Here is a 20,190-nt window from a genome sequence, read left to right as displayed (position 1 = left end):
TTGAAGAACACTCCGCTCTCTCAACCATAACCGACCATGGCCTCCCCATGACAATTTTTTGGTGTCTATGACAGGCCATTGCCTCAGTTTGGCTGGCCTTTTGGTTACTACAACTGAAGGGGTGAGGAGGATGAGGCTGGACTAGGTTTGTCTCTTTGTGTGAAAGTGTTGATGTGTGTGTGCGTGGCATGAATGAACTGAAGTAACTCCACTGTTTATGGCACTAAAATCTATGACAGTTGGGCTCTACGTAGCCCACACTTATTAACCTTCTATACCTAATGGCAAAAGTCTATTCCTCTGTTGGGGAATCTTGAAGTAAGATATACAACTGTATCAGTTGGCCCCGTTGGGCTATTGTAATTTCTTCTCTATTTTGTAAAAGAGATTTGTTTATGGATACCTCTGTAATGTATAAACCTGTACACTATTTTCTGGCAAACTAAATAAAAAACAATTTAAAAAAAAAAAGATTATCTAAGATCATTATTTTTATATTCACATTTCAAATATTTCTAGCCTACTCCTATTAGTTATCTCAGTGACACCCTATGAAGGGGCAAAAAAAAAAGTTGTTGCAATTGGCAGCTGGTGCTTTCGTTTACCATCAAATTATATAGTGGATCACGTTTCTGAGGGCCAGTGACTCTGCCATATCAGATTAGGCTTAATATGCAAGTGATCTGAACTCTGCACTAAATCAAAAACTAGGCAGACTGTACTTAAAATGGATGTAAACCCAATGTCATCCTTTCTAAACTACTGACATAGGGGTTATCTATAAGGATATACATGCCTCCTGCATGTATCTTTACCTGTCAAATGTCTCCCCTCTGTCTGTTATTAGACCCGAAAAACTGCATATTCTGTAGGTGGGTCTGTTGTCTGGAGCTCGGTGGGTGGAGTCGTGATGTCAGTAGACTCCCCGCCCACCTCTACACTCCCCTTGTCAATATGCAGCTTCTCCCGTGTATTTCTAACACTGAACTTCTGCTGAACTTCTGCTATGATCTCTAACATCCAGTGAAAAGACAGGAAAGTAACCTCATGACTTCAGCATGCCAAATCATGCTGAGGTGTGGAACAGCCAATCCTTGCAGAGCTGCTGAAGAAAAGAGTGGGGGTGGTAATTAAAAAATAATGCCTGTGTCTTAGGTTAGTGCATGAGATGTAAATCACCTGTCACTCACAGCAAGGGGGAGGATTTGACAAAGTTTTTCTCAGTTTGTCAAGATTTTTCTCACTGAACAATAAAAGAGGATTGCTCAGAGATGGATTAACTCTGTGTGGCAAGACTGGGCTCAAATGACAACAAATCTTATATATATATATATATATATATATATATATATATATATATATATATATATAAAATCGGGATTACATCAACTTTAAGTATTTTTCACTTTTAAAACATAAAAAATTTTTATTTTATGTTGCTAATGTCTGTTTTGTAATATATGTTCTGTAAATATTTTTGCACCTTTTTTATTTTTAATTCAGTAATAAAAAAATCATTAAGCTGAACTGTTCACAAAGCATAAAGGTACATTTTTAAATGTTCACTCACCTCTGACACTTTTGTGCTATTTTTAATAAGTAGTAAGAAGTCAAGTCTGTTTTTATGAAACTAATAAAAAACATGCACATTGACCTGGAAAGCATTAGCTTCCTTGAAAGTCCAAATGGCCCTCATTATCTAAAAAAGCTATGCATTCTCTTCAGTAAAAAATTTATATAGACAATCTACAACCTATACCTTCAATTCTTCTTTCCATTGATAGCTCTTTTCCTCCTCTCCCACCTTTTTTTTACATTTCTTTTAACTAGCCCACACTTTTTTTTACTGGTCAATTTGACTTACTGTAGGCTCTCACCGTTTGTATTCTTTGGGGTTTATTTAATAAAGGCAAATTCTGTAGGTTATTCACTTTGCAAGGGAATTTTCACTTTGCAGGGCGATTTTCCCTTAGCTTAGTGAAAATTCACTTTGCAAATTATATCCAACGACATGCCAGGAAAATAAAAAACATGATTGGATGATGGAAGTCAATAGTTCTTCACCTCATTCAGTAAGCTAAGGGAACATTCCCTTGCACAGTGAAGCTTGTTTGCCTTTGGTAAACAAATTCCTTTATTTCCCTACTGTCCTCTTGTCTCTTTGATAAATTAGCCTTGTATATTTCCACGCTATTTTGTAATACTTAGGCTAACCATACATTATAACAATGTTCTTATTAAATTTCCTTTCGATTTATCTTCAACTATGTAGTGTAAGGACCTGCCTGATTGCATACAAATTGAGTGTTTAGGTTTGACCTCATATTATATGGTTTTAGTAAATCTAAAGGAAAATTGTACAAGAATGTATGGCCAACCTTAAAGGAGAAGTACAGCTAAATCTCATTTGGCTGTACTCTTCCTATAGATCACAGGAGTGCAGTTCATTCTGCACGCCTGTGACCTTTTTTCAGCAGACAGCGGGCTGAAGTCCACTGTCTGCTGACATCACAGAGCCAGTCCAGGCCCGGGCAAGAGCTCGACAATGGAGTCGGGATCCGCCCACATGCTGCTTCCGCCCCGTCCACAGCTCAGTGCTCCAGTGAGTGTGGGGGGGGGGAGCAGAGCAGAGAGCTGTGACTGACAGTCACCAGCTTTCTGCTCTGTGAGCCCTGAGAACTGAGCGATCTGCAGTTCTTAGTGTTAAAGCCGGCGGGGGACAGATGCATCATCAAACCAATGCTGCATTCAGCTGGGTACGTATGATTCTGAAAAAAAAAATCCCAAACATTTCTTTTAATGTACTTTGCAACTCATTGATAATTAAGTCAACCACTTATGTTTAAAAAAAGAGGTATGTGTCCTGATGCCAACACAATTTTCTTGGAATTTGGGTTGATTTACTAAAAGGAATTTTCCTCCAGAGCTTAGTGAATGAGGTAAAGCTCTACTGACTTCTATCATCCAATCATATGCAAGTAACATTTTTTTTTATTCTTCTTGATTGTGATTGGGTATTCTTTGCAATGTGAATTTTCACCACATTGAGTAAGCTAAGGGGATATCTCCTTGCACAGTGAGGATTACTTTGCAAAGTGAACAGCCTAATTTCCTGTGAATGAACTGCAATTATTTAATTTGTCTAGTGTGTAATTTCAGAACAACACTGAAAAAATATTTATGAACATGTGACATCATAAAACCTACCCAAAAAAATACATTCACATAGTCACACAATTTATCAAGGTGTGTAAAATAGGCTTTTTAATATCTCTAAGGCAAGGTTCTCCAAGAGTCAATTCCAGATAGTCTTAATAGTTCTTTGCAAAATACCTTTCATGGTTATTTACCAACAGGAGTGTATATTTGGCCTTTGAAAGCCAAAAACATATCTGAAAAATGTTGCCAGTGTGGGGAGTTAGTGTTTTTTTTTATATTAACAACAGCTTTAAAAAAAATTAAAAAATCTAAAAAAGCTGAAGTTGGAGTTTTGCTTTAAGCTTGATATATAGGCCCCTTAATTTAAGTTCAACACCAGCCAAAACATTTTATTTCCTTTTTGACAAGCAGGAAAGTAAGCCTCTGTCCCTTAGCAAATTACATTCCTTAAAGTGGTAGTAAACCGCTGGGCCTTTTCTTTTTTGTACCCTGAAAGGTAAAGCCATGATGTGCTAGTATGTATCTTACCTTAAAACTAAGCCCTTCCAGTGCCGAGCTGCCACTGCTGCCGGCACTCCCATCTTCACCCGGTCTTCCTTCTGGGTTCACGGACCCCGGCTGTGTGACTGGCCGGAGCCGCGATGACCTCATCCCGCGCCACTATTTATGGCACAGGACTCTGAAGAAATTGCTTGGGTGGTCGTTCCTTCAGAGCGAATGCAGCATCTACAGTAAATACCCGCTAAACGGTGCATGTTTAGGAGATATTTACACTACCTATATATAACCCTTATTATAGGCTTACCTAAAGGTAAAAGTCAGACATGGGAGTTTACTTCCACTTTAAAGAAGATCCTGTCAGTACAAGAATTGGTGAGACATTTTTTTAATGAGGACACAGACAAAAACAAAGCACATTTTAGTAGAGTGGGAACTTTTGGCAATGTTTCTATTCCTCTGTGCTTTTCTATCTGGTTGACCACCACACTCCACCATTTCTTCATTTCTTTGATGGGCTTGACAGCGACAGGAGGCAAGGGAAAATCTCACCAATGTAGTTGCAGACAGGGTGTCTCATTTCGCCCCTCTGTTGAAAATGAAAAAAAGCTACATTTGGCCTGGAGGACTCTGCTTTATTTAGTGGGAGATCGATCCGCTGATTCCCGCTGAGCAGGCGGATGACAGATCTGTCTCTGCTCACTGTGCAGAGAGGGACCTGTCAAAACCCCGCTCTCCTCTATGGGGAGAGCAGATGAAAATGGACCGCCTGTCCATTTTCATCCGATCCGATCCACCAGACGGTTGGAAAATAGGGTCACCATCCATCTGGATTTCAGGGACAGGATTGGATAGTAGCAGGTGTCAGTGGACTTGTCATGCGCAGCTCTATAGGAGTGAATGGAGGGTCCAATGAGGTCCGCCTGAAAAACTGACAAGCGGACCTGATCGGAAAGCCAGTGTGAAGGAGGCCTTAGGCTTCAAGCTTATCTTTAAAGGGAAACTATACAAGTTTGAGGTTAAGTTTATTTTAAGTTTATACTTGACACTAATCTTTTATAGTTTTTGGACTATTTATTTAAATTCATTTTTTATAACCAATACAAGGTGCATCAATAAAATTGATTATACAGCATTATGGACTTTCTAAAGAGCAGAACAGAAGCTCTTTGCTTTTGGGCTCTCCCGTGCTCTCCAATTGAAACTGCGGAGGAGCTTAAAAGAGCAGGAGAGGGACAGATGGTGTATTTTGAGTTTGGGCTATTGATCTTTGACAGTAGCATGATTTTCTTCAGCAGAGTAGCTAAGAATAAAACAGGTAAACAAACAATGCCATCAGTACTCATTAGAATTAGTGGAATTTTGTTTAAGGTAGGTCATTTAGATGGGTGTAAAAGTAAAGCAGGTGTTACCTTTAAATATCTGCATTATACCTACTAATTTTTCCCCAATAGGTTGTTCCACCTTCTTTTATTTTACAATGTGTGTTCCTGGACACGGAGCTGAAGACTTGGTCAAGCCGTGGATGCAAGACAAGGAAGTCTGACAGAGTGAACAACACTCTCTGTGCCTGCAACCACTTGTCCACCTTTGCTGTCCTTATGGCACCCGGTGACATCCAGGTGATATAAATTGTGATGTCTATGTTGTTAAAAAAGGGTTGTGAAACATTGGGGAGATTTTGTCATTTACCCTATCAGAGCAAAATGGCAGGTTCTCTTGTAAGAACAATCCCCCAAGCACTTTGGCTCCAACAGGGCCTTTGATAAATAACCAATTCTCATATTATTCTAGTTAACTATAAATATAGATATATGTTTTTCGGTTAGCTAATAATGCATATTAATAGTGGATAAGCACCCAGTTTGCAGCCCCTTTGCCTTTATTCTTAAAGCCTAAGTATAGCTAAAATCAAAAACATAAGAATCGGGATATCTGAATGAGGGACAGGCAGATTATTGATAGCTTGCCCTCCTCCATTTAGTGATCCTGTGTCATTCATAGAAGCTCTAATATGGCTTTTATGAATGGCGGATCTGTCAGGAAATGACAGGCAAAGTCAAACTCTTTTGAAGCGAGATCCTGACAGCCCTTTAGTTGTATATACTACCGACGCACCTGAAGATTATGGCAGTGGGGGTGGTTGGCGGGGGTGGAGATTAGGACATAGGATGATTTTTCCTAAAAGGAGAAGAATCAGCACAAGGGACACGTTATACTAACTGTAAGTTAATGTTTGTCCCTTGTGCTGAATTTTATGTTTTTGATTTTAGCAAAATTTAGGCTTTAAGAACTGTTGAGAAAAGATATTTTTCAGACAAGGAACACTTTGTTTTCAATAGGTCAGCTGACACACTATGAGAAGGAGCAGTAAAGCACAATTATTTTGCAGCACTGCAAAGTAGGAAGCAGAACCTCAGTATGTAATGGCTAAGAATGGCCAACATTTCGGCACACAAATTGTGTGAATATTCTGTTCAGTTATATGAAACGCAAAGTCCTGTTTACTTCCGATACCCAGTGATGAATCAAATGAAAAGGATTTTGCTTTTCACATGATTGTATGATTGAAATTAATTTTCACACAATTTGTTGTGTGAAGATTCTCAGCTTCATTAGTAAATCACCCTAATTCTTTCTAAATAGCAGTTGTAAATTTGATACATTCAAGCCAGAAATATTAAAATCCTTTACAGGTGGACAACCTTTTAAAAGTTTCATTTATCTCATCTACAGGAGAATTATGGCTTAATTCTGATCTCTCGCATTGGCCTGAGTGTGTCTCTTGTCTGTCTCTGCCTATCATTGATCACATTCATCCTGTGTCAGTCTATAAAGAGTGCTCACACCTCCTTCCTGACAGCTCTGTGCGGGTGCCTCTTCCTTGGACAACTACTTGCTTTGTTTGGCTTGCAGCAGACTGGGAATCAGGTAAATTTGTGATTTTCTCTTACTTAACTTCATAGACCTGAGCAATAGACCTAAGCATTCGGCAATAGACCTAAGCATTGAATAAGCATAGGCGACCTTCAGTGAAAACCACATAACAAGAACAAAACAATTAGTAGAACTGGAGATATTGGCAGGTAAATGTATATGTAAATATTCACTTTTACTGTAACACCCTGTACACACGATAGAATTTTCTGACAACAAATCTTCGATGGGAGCTTGTTGTTGGAAATTCCAACCGTGTGTAGGCTCCATCTGACATTTTTTGTCTGAATTTCCGACAAACAAAATTTGAGATCTGGATCTCAAATTTTCCGACAACAAAACCCGTTGTCGGAAATACGATCGTGTGTACACAATTCCGACACACAAAATTGCTTGCATGCTCGGAATCAAGCAGAAGAGCCCCACTGGCTACTGAACTTCATTTTTCTCAGCTCGTCGTACGTGTTGTACATCACCGCGTTGTTGACGTTCGGAATTTCCGACAACATTTGTGTGACCGTGTGTATGCAAGACAACATCCGTCGGAAAAAAATCCATGGTTTTGTTGTCGGAAAATCCTATCGTGTGTACAGGACATAAGAGTCAAGCTTGGTTCTGCACCCTCCTGAGCTGCCTGATAATATACACTCACCGCCCACTTTATTAGGTACACCTAGCTAGTATCGGGTAGGACCCCCTATTGCCTTCAGAACTGTCTTAATTCTTCATGGCATAGATTCACCAAAGTTCTGGAAACATTCCTCAGGGATTTTTGTCCATATTGACATGATAGCATCACGCAGTTGCTGCAGATTTGTTGGCTGCGTATCCACCACATCCCAAAGGTGCTCTATTGGATTGAGATCTGGTGACTGTGAAGGTCATTGGAGTACAGTGACCTCATTGTCATGTTCAAGAAACCAGTTTGAGATGATTTGATGTTTGTGACATGGTGCATTATCCTGCTGGAAGTAGCCATCAGAAGATGGGTACACTGTAGCCAGAAAGGGATGGACATAGTCAGCAACAATATTCAAGCAGGCCGTGGCATTTAAATGATGCTCATTGGTACTAAGGGGCTCAAAGTGTGCCAAGAAAATATTGTCCACATCATTACACCACCACCACAAGCCTGAATCGTTGATACAAGGCAGGATGGATCCATGCTTTCATGTTCTTTACATCAAATTCTGACCCTACCATCTGAATGTCGCAGCTGAAAATGAGACTCATCAGACCAGGCAACATTTTTCTACTCTACTATTGTCCAATTTTGGTGAGCCTGTGCAAATTGTAAAAGAAATATATTCTAAATATATATACTCGTGCTAGAAGTAAAAAATATGAATATGTTAAACCAAATAAAAATCTGAATAAAGTTTGCAGCTGCTGTACACAAGGTGCTATACACTCAACAAATAAAATAAAAGTAATACAGTACAGCGCTCACAATAGCGCAATGATGTATCAAAAAATAATAAATAATACAGTGAAAACAACTAATAAGTAAGTGAATGTTCATATATTGGTGAATGATGTGCTCCAATTCATAAAGTGCGATCGTGCTTCAAACTCCAAGTGCGCCACACTCCCTCCCGTGTCCCCACTCACCGGACGGAATAGACCCCCAGCTTTTCCGTCTAGGGGTCGTTTCACACTTATTCTGCGTACACACGATCGGACATTCCAACAACGAAATCCTGGGATTTATTTCTAATGGATGTTGGCTCAAGCCTGTCTTGCATACACATGTGGGTTTGTATCTGGTTTTCACTGCGTGTAGTCAGTTCGTATCTGGTTTTCAGTGCATATTTTTATATTACGTATTTGATTTTCAGTGCGTTCTGTTAGTTCGTTCTGACCAGCCAACCGTTTTGAAGCCATGTTGTGGGTACGTACTCATCGTAGAGTTCATGCTCTGCAGGGGCTTGGTGTTCGGTTTCTTACTTTGACCCAAGCCCAGTCCATGAACAGGGCGAGGAGGAGTTCATGGACCAGGAACTGGTTGCTCCAGCGTGACCAATTCTCGCACATGCCTTTGTTGCGGGAGATCCTTGAGAATAATCCTGATGATTTCAGGAATTATCTCCGGATGATGGAACCCTTTTTAACCGTCTGTTGGCTTTGCTGTCCCCTTATATTACGAAGCAGTCACCTGCATGCGGCAAGCCATCACTCCCGAGCAGAGGCTCGTCGCCACCTTGCGGTACTTGGCGACGGGGACAAGTCTACAGGACATTAAGTTCTCAACAGGCTCTTCCCCCCCAGGCTCTGGGGATCATTATTCCAGAGACCTGTTCTGCCATCATTCGGGTCCTGCAGAAGGACTATATTAAGGTAAGATTTCTCCTTTAACATCACATTATATGTATTTAAATGTATTTTTTCAAATAAATGTGTATTTTAAACTGAAAAATATTTCCCTTTGATCTACTGCTTGTGTTTCTTTTAGCTGTCTCCTAGGTTCTCCAATGGGCTTATTTTTGTGGCCATTTTCAATAGTGCAAAAGTAATTTCTTGGATACATGAAGTGACAATCTCTTCTTCAGCTAACTATTATGTTGTTGTTCTGCTACACACACCTTGTTTTTGTTGTTAATGTATGTAATGCATTAATGATAAAAATATTCATAATTTTCAGCACCGTGAATTAATTTTTTGTAGTGTTGCGAAAATGGCCTGATTGATGCAAATTATAAAACACTGTGGGTGTTATTTACTAAAGGAAAATCCACTTTGCACTACAAGTGCACTGCAAAAGTGCATTTGAAAGTGCACTGAAAGTGCACTTGTAGTGCAAAGTGGATTTGCCTTTAGTAAATAATCCCCATTGTCACTGTAAACACCAACTTAAGCAAAAAACTGCTATTGAGCATTGAAAGAAGAAGCCACACATTGTTGAGTAGAAAATGTGTTACTCTGTTCACATTCACATGTGCGTTTAGAAAAGGGTTTTTTAAAAAACAACATATTTTTGGAATAAACTGTTTTTTTGGACAGTAGAAATATCCTTTTTTTGTGGTAAAAAGGCATGTTTTTAAAAACATAAAACAATACACAACTCAGGAACTTACAAAGTTCAACTTTGATAAATTGAAGGCAATATCAGACATTAGTATGGCCAAACTGTGTTGATCTTGCCTTCATCAGATGGGGTGATGTCACCCCTGTGAAAGCCAAATTTTGAAGATGCACACAAATTGGGAGTCAAAATGGGGATTTTCCTCCTGATCCCATGCCTAATCTCAACACGTGCTAGCTCCCATCATGGGGCATCAATGGATGTATTTCGGGGGTACAACTCCTTCCTCTCAGCTACTTTAGTTGCGAGGAAGGGGTTGTACCCACAAAACGCGTACATTGATATCCTGTGATGGCAGATAGCACATGTTGACACACTGTGTGCATTTTCAAAATTTGGCTTTCAACATTTTGTAGAAAAGTTATAAAAAAAAAACATCAAAAATTTTGGTGTGTTTTAGATTCTGCCTAAAACATCAATGATGTTTTTGAGTCTTTTTTGCACATCATTGATGTCTTCCTTGATCTTCTGTAAATCATGATTGCACACCATGATCTCCCCGATAAGGACCTGTGCACTTGCACTTGTGAAATATGTTTCTTCTTCCACAACATCCACATCACCTAAAATAAAAAAACACCATGTATTATAAATATGCAGGCATCCATCTATTACCTGAAGCTGTGGTCTCAGACACTTACCTGTTGTGGTCACTATTTCACCCACTTCATAAACCTCTCCTTCCTTTACATCCTGAGGTTGTGGTGTGAGGATTTCCCCTTCTTTAGGAGGTGGGGGGTCCCTGGTGTCCTCTGAGGTCCCGATTCTTTTCTCCCCTATGTGAATAAAAAAAAAAGGTATACTTAGCACACAGATATTTGGCGGCAGAAATAGTAATATGAAACTTTGCTTGGAAGTGTCGTACAATTGTCTGTATTGACAGAGTTCCAAGCTGAAGATATTTTTTTCCCTTTCTTAAAGCTGGAATACTTACCTGTTTTGTGCAAGTTTCACACATGTAGAGACCCCTAGTATCCACTGGAGCACCTGTATGGGACATCCTAAAAAGTTTGTTCTGGTGTCCCACACTAGTGCTCCTGCTTCCAGATGTGTAAACAGCTGCTGAGTGTCCCCTCCTTACACTGAATCAAGTTTGCATTTCATTCTAGTTACAAACCCATCTAGACAACAATGTACTAAACTTATTTTAATACAAATAGGCATGAACAAATGTAGTTAACCTGCATATGCCAAAAACATTGTATTAGTGGGTGAACAAAAGATGTTTACTATGAATGATTACTGTGCTTACGAACCTGAAACTTGCCATTTTAAACTGTACAACAGTAAAGAAAAGCACATGGAGCAGCACAAACGTAATAATAATAATAGGAACACAGGACAAATACTTACTTTTTTGCAGCACTCTCTTTATTCTTTTGTGCTGATCGTGCTAACTCAATTTGAGGTCTGACCATCATTACCTCAATTGATCCTTGGATCGTCATACCCCAAAATTCCTGTGGAGACTTTTCACAACTTTAGTCATGATCTTGGCCTTTCTGACATTGGGTAAGGTCCATGCTTCCCATCATAGTCGGCCCTCTTAAAGATGTCCACCATCTCCACCATCTCTACAAAGGACATATTTGAAGCCTTAAATCTCCTCCGGGATCGGGACGTTCGTGGATCCGGGCTTTTGATGTTCCTGCTGTCTTCATACTCTTCCACTGTGCCGAAAGAGAAGGGGCGGGGAATATACTATAAAGAAGGTCAGGGGCGGGCGGAGTTTCACGCATGCGCAGTGTATATAAAGCGTAACATGCGTGCGTCATACGTAAGATCTGTGAGCAGAGGACGGGGTAGCGGAAGCGCTGATTGTTTTAACAAAGGTACAATTTTAACTTGGGGCATCAGTGGCCTATACTGCTAAGCAAGTTTAGCCTGACATTAGGGTTTGTCTTATGTTGTGTCTTGCAGATAAAATGGATCGGTTTAACAATCATGATTTTCTCCCCCAATTGATTGATTTGTACAGAGAGCTTCCCTGTCTGTGGCAGACAAAACACCCCTTTTATACAAATCGACTAAAGAGGAAGGCAGCACTTGATAAATTGCTGGAATTTGTGAAGCCGCAGATCCCCACGGCAGACATCAACTATTTGAAGTGCAAAATTGGTGGCCTGAGGAGCACTTATAATAGGGAGCACAAGAGGGTCCAGGATTCCCAGAGATCAGGAGCAGCAGCAGATGACGTTTATGTACCCAGGCTTTGGTACTACGACAGACTGAGGTTTCTGTCAGACCAGACTGAAATCAATCCATCACTCTCAACCCTTCCTTCCACTCTTCCTTCCACCCCAGCTGAGGCTTCCGACGTCCAACCTGGGCCTTCCACCCAGGAAAAAGATGTTGAGGAGCCCAGCTTGAGTCAGGTATAGCATTGTTCAACATATTTCTAAAAATTGTGTGTGATTCATGAACAATAAACTAAAACTATGTATCTTTTTCATACACAGGAAATCCTCAGCCAGGAGAAGTCTGTGGAAAGTGGCAGCCAGGAGGTGGCAGGGGAAAGTGACAGCCAGGAGGTGGCGGGGGTAAGTGGCAGCCAGGAGGTGGCTGGGCCCAGTAGCCTGACTAAATCCCAGGTCCCTCCTCTTCGCCTTCAACAAAAAAGGCCCAGGAAGGGGAGTAACGTGGAGGAGTCAGCACTTGGGTTAATTCGGCAGGCTTCTGTGGCACTCAGAACCCCCCCAGTCTTCTTGTGGCCTATGCCTGAATGGCTGTCAACAAAATGCATGAAATGGAGGTGGGCCAACGCCTCTTTTGTGAGGAAGTGATATATATTGCCCTAAATAAGGGGTTGAGGGGTGAACTCAAAAGCAAAACCCACCTGTGTGAGTTGGACCATCCTCCTCCTCCACCTCCTGCCACAACTCCAACACCAGAGCCATAGCCTGGAAGCAAGCATGGAAGCAAGCGTGGAAGGAAGACAAGAGAGTGATGGCCTGGGTTCGGTCTGGTCTGGCAAAAGACGCAGGCTGTTGTAAGACCACAGCCTGGGGACATATATGTCACCTACTGCTGTTTCTGATCTCTGAGTCCTGGATCAGATTGCTCTCCCTATTAAATGGACTCCTCAGGCTACCAATTTTGTGTGTCAAATAGTTGATGTGTTCCCTGGGGTAAAAAGGCTTCGCTAATTTCACCAGTTTATCCAGCGTTGCCTTCCTCTTTATTTTGTTATGACCCCTAATAAATGTTTTTTTTTTCTTAAATCATTGGCTATGTGTTATAATTTAAAAAGGACAGTTTGTTTGTGAGTAGGCAGGTACATTTCAAAAATACAATGTCAAATTAACAAGAGACAACAACACCAACCAATCTCTTTGAGGTTAAAAAATACAGGATAATAATGGTGTTGTGGTAACTTGACACACAAAACGAGAAAAAATATTATGAAGATCACTAGAAAAAAAATAAAAAACAGGGGATCTTGATTTTTTTTTAAAAAAAAGGAGATCACTATAAACAAAAATTATAAACATTATTCTGGACATCTGGCGAAAAAAAAAAGAAAGAAATCAGTTTGTCAGAACTCTGTCTGAATATCAGCAGCAAAACAACTTCATAATTCTAGCATTATAAAGAAGAAGAGAATGCGCTGCATTGAAAGATTTCAAAATTTGCAGTGTGATGAATGTGCTCCATTACGAATGCTAGTTTTACCAGACCGAGCGCTTCCGTCTTGTACTTGATTCAGAGCATGCGTGGAATTTTGTGCGTCCGAATTGTGTACACACGCTCGGTATTTCCGACAACAAAATCTGTTGTCGGAAAATTTGAGAAACAGCTCTCAAATTTCTGCTGTCGGAAATTCCGACAAAAATTTTCAGATGAAGCCTACACGCGGTCGGAATTTCCAACAACAAGCTCCCATCGAACATTTGTTGTTCGATCATGTGTACGCGGAATTAGAGTGTTGGCCAGGGATGGCTATTCATATCAGGATACCAGGGAAATCTCCAATGCTCATGACAATCAAGCGTAAATCATAGTACCCAAAACTACATAAAGGAAGGGGACTATAGTGAAGTACTGCTTGGTAAAGGTATTTATTGCGCAGATAAAAAAGGAACTTACAAAATGTAGGTTTAAAACAGGCATAAATTTATCAAAGGATTACAATGAGAAACACCACTGCTGGCGTGCGTTCCACCGAAAATTGGAAATAGCGTCGTATGGATTTAAAACCGGAAATTGCGTCAATGCATTTCACCCTCCCACAGGGTGTCATCAAGGAAGTTACGTCGTATGGATTTGAAACCGGAAATTGCGTCAATCCATTTCGACCATCATCAAGGAACTTGATGACACCCTGTGGGAGGGCAAAATGCATTGACGCATTTTCCAGTTTCAAATCCATACAAAGTCACTTCCGGTTTTCGGTGGAACGCACGCCAGCACAGCAGTGGTGTTTCTCATTGCAATCCTTTGATAAATCTATGCATTTTAAACTTACATTTTGTAAGTACCTTTTTTTCTGCACAATAAATACCTTTACCAAGCAGTACTTCACATTTGCACTATTGTGAGTGCTGTAATACATTCATTTAGTTTTATCTGTGTGAATTGTAGCCTCAGTTTCCTGTTCTTAGTTGACAGGAGTGGCATCTGGTGTGGTCTTCTGCTGCTGTTGTCCATCTGCTTCAAGGTTCGATGTGTTGTGTGTTCAGAGACGGTCTGCCCATTCTCCTCTGACCTCCAACTCTGGATATTTTCTTTTTTTCGGACCATTCACTGGAAACCCTAGAGATGGTTGTGTGTGAAAATCCTAGTAGATCAGCAGTTTTTGAAATACTCAGACCAGCTCGTCTGGCACCAACAACCATGCCATGTTCAAAATCACTTAAATCAGCAAGTCGTATTCACCACATCGAGATGACTAAGAGCCCTTTTACACCGGGGCGCTTTTTAGGCGTTTTAGTGCTAAAAATAGCACCTGTAAAGCGCCTCTTATGCCTCCCCAGTGTGAAAGCCTGAGTGCTTTCACACTGGGGCGGTGCGCTTGCAGGGCGGGAAAAAAAGGCCTGCAAGCAGCATCATTGTGGCAGTGCGTATACACTGCTCCCAAAACACCCTGCCCATTAAAATGAATGGGCAGCAAAGTGCTTCAAGGGTTAAAAGCGCCCCGCTAGCAGCCGAAAAGCACTGCTATAACAGCTGTAAAACCGATGACGCCAGCACCACCCCAGTGTGAAAGTACCCTAAATGCATTGAGTTGATGCCCTGTGATTGGCTGATTAGCAGTTTGTGTTACCACGCAATTGAACAGTACCTAATAAAGTGGCTGGTGAATGTATATAATACCAGTGTAGAGAGTTAACTATATAACATTAGCTTCAGATTGTAAAAATGGTCTATACCTATTTATAGTTGTTTCTATAGTTGGGCATTCATTGGCTCAAGGTGCAATACAAAAAAAGAAAACAAACGAAAAAGCAAGGTAACTTAATGGTAATACATAATAAAGTATACACACTCAAGTCCACCAGAAATAAAGAAGCCAAAAAATAAAGTTAAAATTGAAAGGACGGGGATGCGCTTGCCCACATATTAAATCTACATAGCCTACCTACATAACTTTTATTAAATTATACATCAATAAAATGAATTATACAGTATTATACAGTATAAATTGAAGTCTATCGAATTCCAATGTGTATGTGAGCTCACTCATAGGGAAGTGGACTTATTCTCTGTGTCTCTACTATTGCTTCATGTGTTTCAGGTCCTTTGTGCGGTGATTGCGGGTCTCCTCCAGTTCTCCTTCCTCTGTGCCTTCTGCTGGATGTCTCTGGAGAGCGCTCTACTCTTCATGACAGTCCGAAACCTGCAGGCCATGAATTACATGACATCTCAACGCCAACTTTTCCCATACGTTTGTATAGCCGGATTTGGAATTCCTGTCATCATCATTATTATCTCTGCAGCAATGCGACCTGGTTCATATGGAACAGAAAATTAGTAAGTTGTGTATGGCAGTATAGAAAAGACTTATCCCTTTTTCCATTTCTGATAACTTTCCAAATTATCCTTCCAGAGTATATCATCTCTTTGATTTTCTCTGCAGTCATCCCTCTGTTCACAGATTGTTCATCCCACTGTAGGAACAATCTTTATTCCTTCCAAAGTTGTCCTAAAATTCTCACTTCTCCATCATTTACTCTTACTTTACTCAACATTCTGCTCTCTTTACCAATTACCCTTCCTAAGATTGTTCCACTCCACCATTGACTTTTCCCAAAATTGTGCTCTCCCACTAATTAATGTTTCAGAGGATTCTCTTCTTTCAGTAATCACCCTTTCCAAGGTTCTTCTCTATCTGCTAATATACCTTGAAACCATGATACCATGAAATTCTCCTCTCTCCATTAATAACTCTTCCCTTGATTCTCCTCTATCCATTATTTTACCTTCCTGATATTCTCCCCTGTACCAACTATGCTTCCTAAGATGCCCACTCTGTTCAGCTATTGTGCTTTCTGAGTATCTTCTACAGGAACCTTCCCTGAGATTCTTTTTTTCCTTGATTACCTGATATTTTCTTGTATTCAATTATTAACATCCTAGAGCTTCTCGTTTTAAGGATCACTTTTCTGAGATTCTCTTCCTTGTAAACATGTTTAAAAAATATAGATTTACACATAGTCACCTGAAAACCATACTTATGTGTTCCTTCTAGTTGTTGGCTTAAAAAAGATCTCATCTGGAGTTTCCTTGGTCCAGTTTGTGTGCTTATTACTGTGAGTATATAAAATTAGACTCCTTGTACTGACTGTGATCCTATCTCTAGCTAGTTACATTTTGGGTTGTCCTACACACTTGGTGGTTTTTTTAATGCTACTGATTTTAGAAGCAACAACTAAAAAAAATTTTGTATCTATGAATTTCCAAAAGCCTCTGTATATCTCCTGTGAGGTATCAGCTAAGTTGGAGTATTTTATTCAGTGGGCGGTTATCCCCCCCAGATAAGTGTCAGCTCAAGGGGGAGGATTTATGATCTAAAAAACATGCAAGCATGCTTGGAGGATACAAATAGTAGAGCTGGCCATACACTCTAAAGCTGGCTATACACTAGTAGAATTTTGTTCAAAATTATTAATTTTAAGAGCATTCATTTAATTTTCAAATTGTTAGTGGGGTCAAGTCAAAATTTGATTTTGACTGCGGTGAAAAAATTTGAAGGAGCAGGATGGAAAATATTTCTAACAGTGTATGTGATTTTTGTTTGGGAAATTATATATATACCAGAATCAAATGTTAAAAGCAAACAAAATGTTGAAGTTCTTTCAGACAGCATTGGTACAAATGTTCATTTGAAAATCTACTAGTGTATAGCCAGCTTTAGGTGAATGGAGAAATTCCCCCCTGGGAGATTGGCTGATTGACTGCAGCTACTGAAAAAAAAAATTTCCAACATATCACTCAAACAGAAGTTGATTAAAGAAACGACTTCTGTCAAGCATGGAAGCCCACCTGCTGATTGAAATTCGGACAGTCCCTGCTGAATTGACTGAATTTTGATCAGTGTAAGTTTCATCTAGATAGAAGATCTTTCAGAAGATGATCTGACCATTGTAAAAAAATCTTTGGCTAACTCTCTTTCTTTCAATGTGTTTCCTTAGATAAACGTCATCCTCTTGGTTCTTACATTTGTGCTCCTTAAGAAGAAACTGGCATCTCTCAATAAAAATGTTTCAACTTTAAAACACACCCGGTAGGTATAGCAAATATAGGTTAGGGAAAGTACAATGTGCAAAGTGTAGCAACACACAGCAGCCAATCAAAATGCAACTTTTTTCTGATATCTCCAAACTAAAATTTGATTGACTATTTTGCGATATGGCACATTCCATACCCTCATTACTTTTTTAATAACTTTGTTTCATAAACTTAGAAGTGTGAACAGTGGCATAACTGTTGTCATGGCAGCCCATATGGGCGGGAGGGGACCCATTAGAGAGACTGTTGAGGCAAATTAAACACAGAAAATTTGATTGCACCTGATAACACAGGCATAGAGATCATTAATCACTTGCTTACTGGGCACTTAAACCCCCCTCCTGCCAAGACCAATTTTCAGCTTTCAGCGCTGACACACTTTGAATGACAATTGTGCGGTCATACAACACTGTACCCAAATGAAATTTTTATCATTTTTTTCCCACAAATAGAGCTTTCTTTTGGGGGTATTTAATCACAGCTGGGGTTTTTATTTTTTGCTAAACAAACAAAAAAAGATGGAAACTTTTGAAAAAAAAAATAAATCATGTTTCATAGTTTGTTTTAAAATTTTGCAAACAGGTAATTTTTCTCCTTCATTGATATACGCTGATGTGGCGGCACTGGTGTGCACTGATAGGCTGCACTTATGGGCACGGATAGGCACAGATAAGGTGGCACTGATAGGCACAATTAAGGCGGCACTGATAGGCACAGTTAAGGCAGCACTGATAGGCACAGTTAAGGCAGCACTGATGGGGACAGATAAGGCAGTACTGATGGGCACAGATAAGGCGGCACTGATGGCCACTGATGGGTGCTGATGGGTGGCACTGGGTGGCACTGATGGGTGGCACGGATGGGTGGCATGGATAGGTGGGACTGATGGGCACTGATAGGTACCACTGATGGGGGGCACTGATGGGCGGCACTGATGGGGGGCACTGATGGGTGGCACTTATGGGCAGTGATGGGCGGCACTGATGGGCACTTATGGGCACTGGTAGGTGACACTGATGGGCACTGATAGGTGGCACTTATGTGCAGCACTGTTGTGGGCGCTGATGGGTGGCACTGATGGGTGGCACTGTGGGCACTGATGGGTGGCACTGTGGGCACTGATGTGTGGCACTGTGGGCACTGATGTGTGGCACTGTGGGCACTGATGGATGGCACTGTGGGCACTGATAGATGGAGCTGATTGATGGCACTGTGGGCACTGATGGGTGATGCTGGTGGGCACTGGTAGGCGGCACTGCTGCCTATTGCTTTGTGACAGATGATCGCCGCGATCGGGACTGATGTCCCGATCACGGCCGCCGGTGATCGGGGTTTTTTTTCCTCCTCATGCTGTCAGCGCGAGGAGGAAAAATAGCCGATTACCGGCTCTGTTTACATCACATGATCAGCTGTCATTGGCTGACAGCTGATCATGTGGTAAGGGGTCGGGACCGACCCCTTACTCTGATCTGTGATCAGGCGAGTCTCATAGACTCGCTGATCACCGAGCACGCCGCGCCCCCTGCAGGGGGCGCGCAGGCCGCTCGTGCACAGGACGACGTCAATAGACGTCGTCCCGGCAATTTAGATCCGCGCTGTTGCTGTCATTTGGCAATGGCCCGGATCTGAAGAGGTTAAAGATTGGAGAGGCCCAGTCCCGAGCTATCCTATTATGCCAGAAATGCACTGTGGATATTCCTGGACTAGACGATGAAGACTGAAAAGAGATCTGGGACTTTCCCTTTTCTCATTTTTTCTCCGCTAGGGATAACATGATTCAATTTAAAATCTTACACAGAGCTTACTACACCTCGTACAGACTCCGTAAGATGATTACATCTCTTTCCCCAGAATGCTGGCACTGCTCGCACCAAACCAGGGAGTTTTTTTTACATCTTTTGTACCTGTCCAGTATAGTACAATTAGGCAAGGTGTATTGGAAGTGATAAGTCATGTGAGGCAAATTGCCATTCCCCTTGAACCACAATATTGTTTACTGGGTCTGGTAGAATCTTTAGCTGCTATGGTGGCGTAAAGGACCCTTGTCAGCCTCCTGTTATTTTATGCCTGTAAGACAATCACTATGTGTTGGAAACAAATCTCTCCTCCCACAATGTCCTTTTGGATGTGTTTAATTCTAATCTGCCTCTGTACCAAGCCACTTATACTAATAGAGGTTGTCCCCGTAAGTTCCAGAAAGTCTGGTCTTGTTAGTTAGATGATACCTCCACGGCTGCTATGGTGGCAGATGATGTACATTAAAACTCAGGTGTTTCTGGAATATGCTGGCCAGGGTTGCAATGATGTCTTACCTATGCCATAATCCTTAATATGTTGTTTGAGCCTAGTGATTCCTGTACTATCCCCTATCCCTCTCTGGTAGTTAATTTTGTAGATAAATCGTAAGTGTTTGATCTCTTCTCACACTGGGCCCTCATTTTTTGTTTTTTTGTGTGGCCCTGCCCCTGCATGGGTGATTCTGTTCTATGTTATGTGTAATTGATTTAAAACTTACTAAAAATATATATGTAAAAAAAAAAAAAAGATCAGAGAGGTTGTATTGACACAGATCTCAAGCCCCTGTGAAGTCAATATCTGAGCTGACCTCCCATGCAGTCTTCAGGGTCCTCACTAGTCCCAAATCCATCAACTTTTTTTTTTCTTTACTTTTTCTTACCTCTTTCAGTCCTTGCTAAATGACAAAAATCTGGTGAACTACTGAGAACAGATTAGTAAGCTAGAAAAAAGTTATTGGTTTACATTGGTAATTTGGTGCACTTCTGCAC

The 20,190-nt window shown here is 40.8% G+C and overlaps 1 protein-coding gene across 2 annotated transcripts in view; it reads left to right on the top strand.

Moving 5' to 3' along the window:
- The window catches only part of LOC141133241 (adhesion G protein-coupled receptor E3-like), a 131,823-nt gene that overhangs the window by 94,955 nt on the left and 16,678 nt on the right, over positions 1 to 20,190 (top strand). For both annotated transcript variants that reach the window (XM_073622500.1, XM_073622499.1), the window contains 5 exons: positions 5,112 to 5,279; positions 6,394 to 6,588; positions 15,411 to 15,646; positions 16,365 to 16,425; positions 17,308 to 17,399. In XM_073622500.1, the coding sequence (XP_073478601.1) occupies positions 5,112 to 5,279; positions 6,394 to 6,588; positions 15,411 to 15,646; positions 16,365 to 16,425; positions 17,308 to 17,399 (752 nt within the window). The remainder of the gene's footprint in view (positions 1 to 5,111; positions 5,280 to 6,393; positions 6,589 to 15,410; positions 15,647 to 16,364; positions 16,426 to 17,307; positions 17,400 to 20,190) is intronic.

The sequence above is a fragment of the Aquarana catesbeiana genome, linkage group LG03 (genome assembly GCF_042186555.1).
Source record: "Aquarana catesbeiana isolate 2022-GZ linkage group LG03, ASM4218655v1, whole genome shotgun sequence".
Classification (NCBI taxonomy): Eukaryota; Metazoa; Chordata; class Amphibia; order Anura; family Ranidae; genus Aquarana; species Aquarana catesbeiana.
The sequence above is the reverse complement of the archived record's forward strand: the minus strand, read 5'-3'. Positions and strand labels throughout refer to the sequence as shown.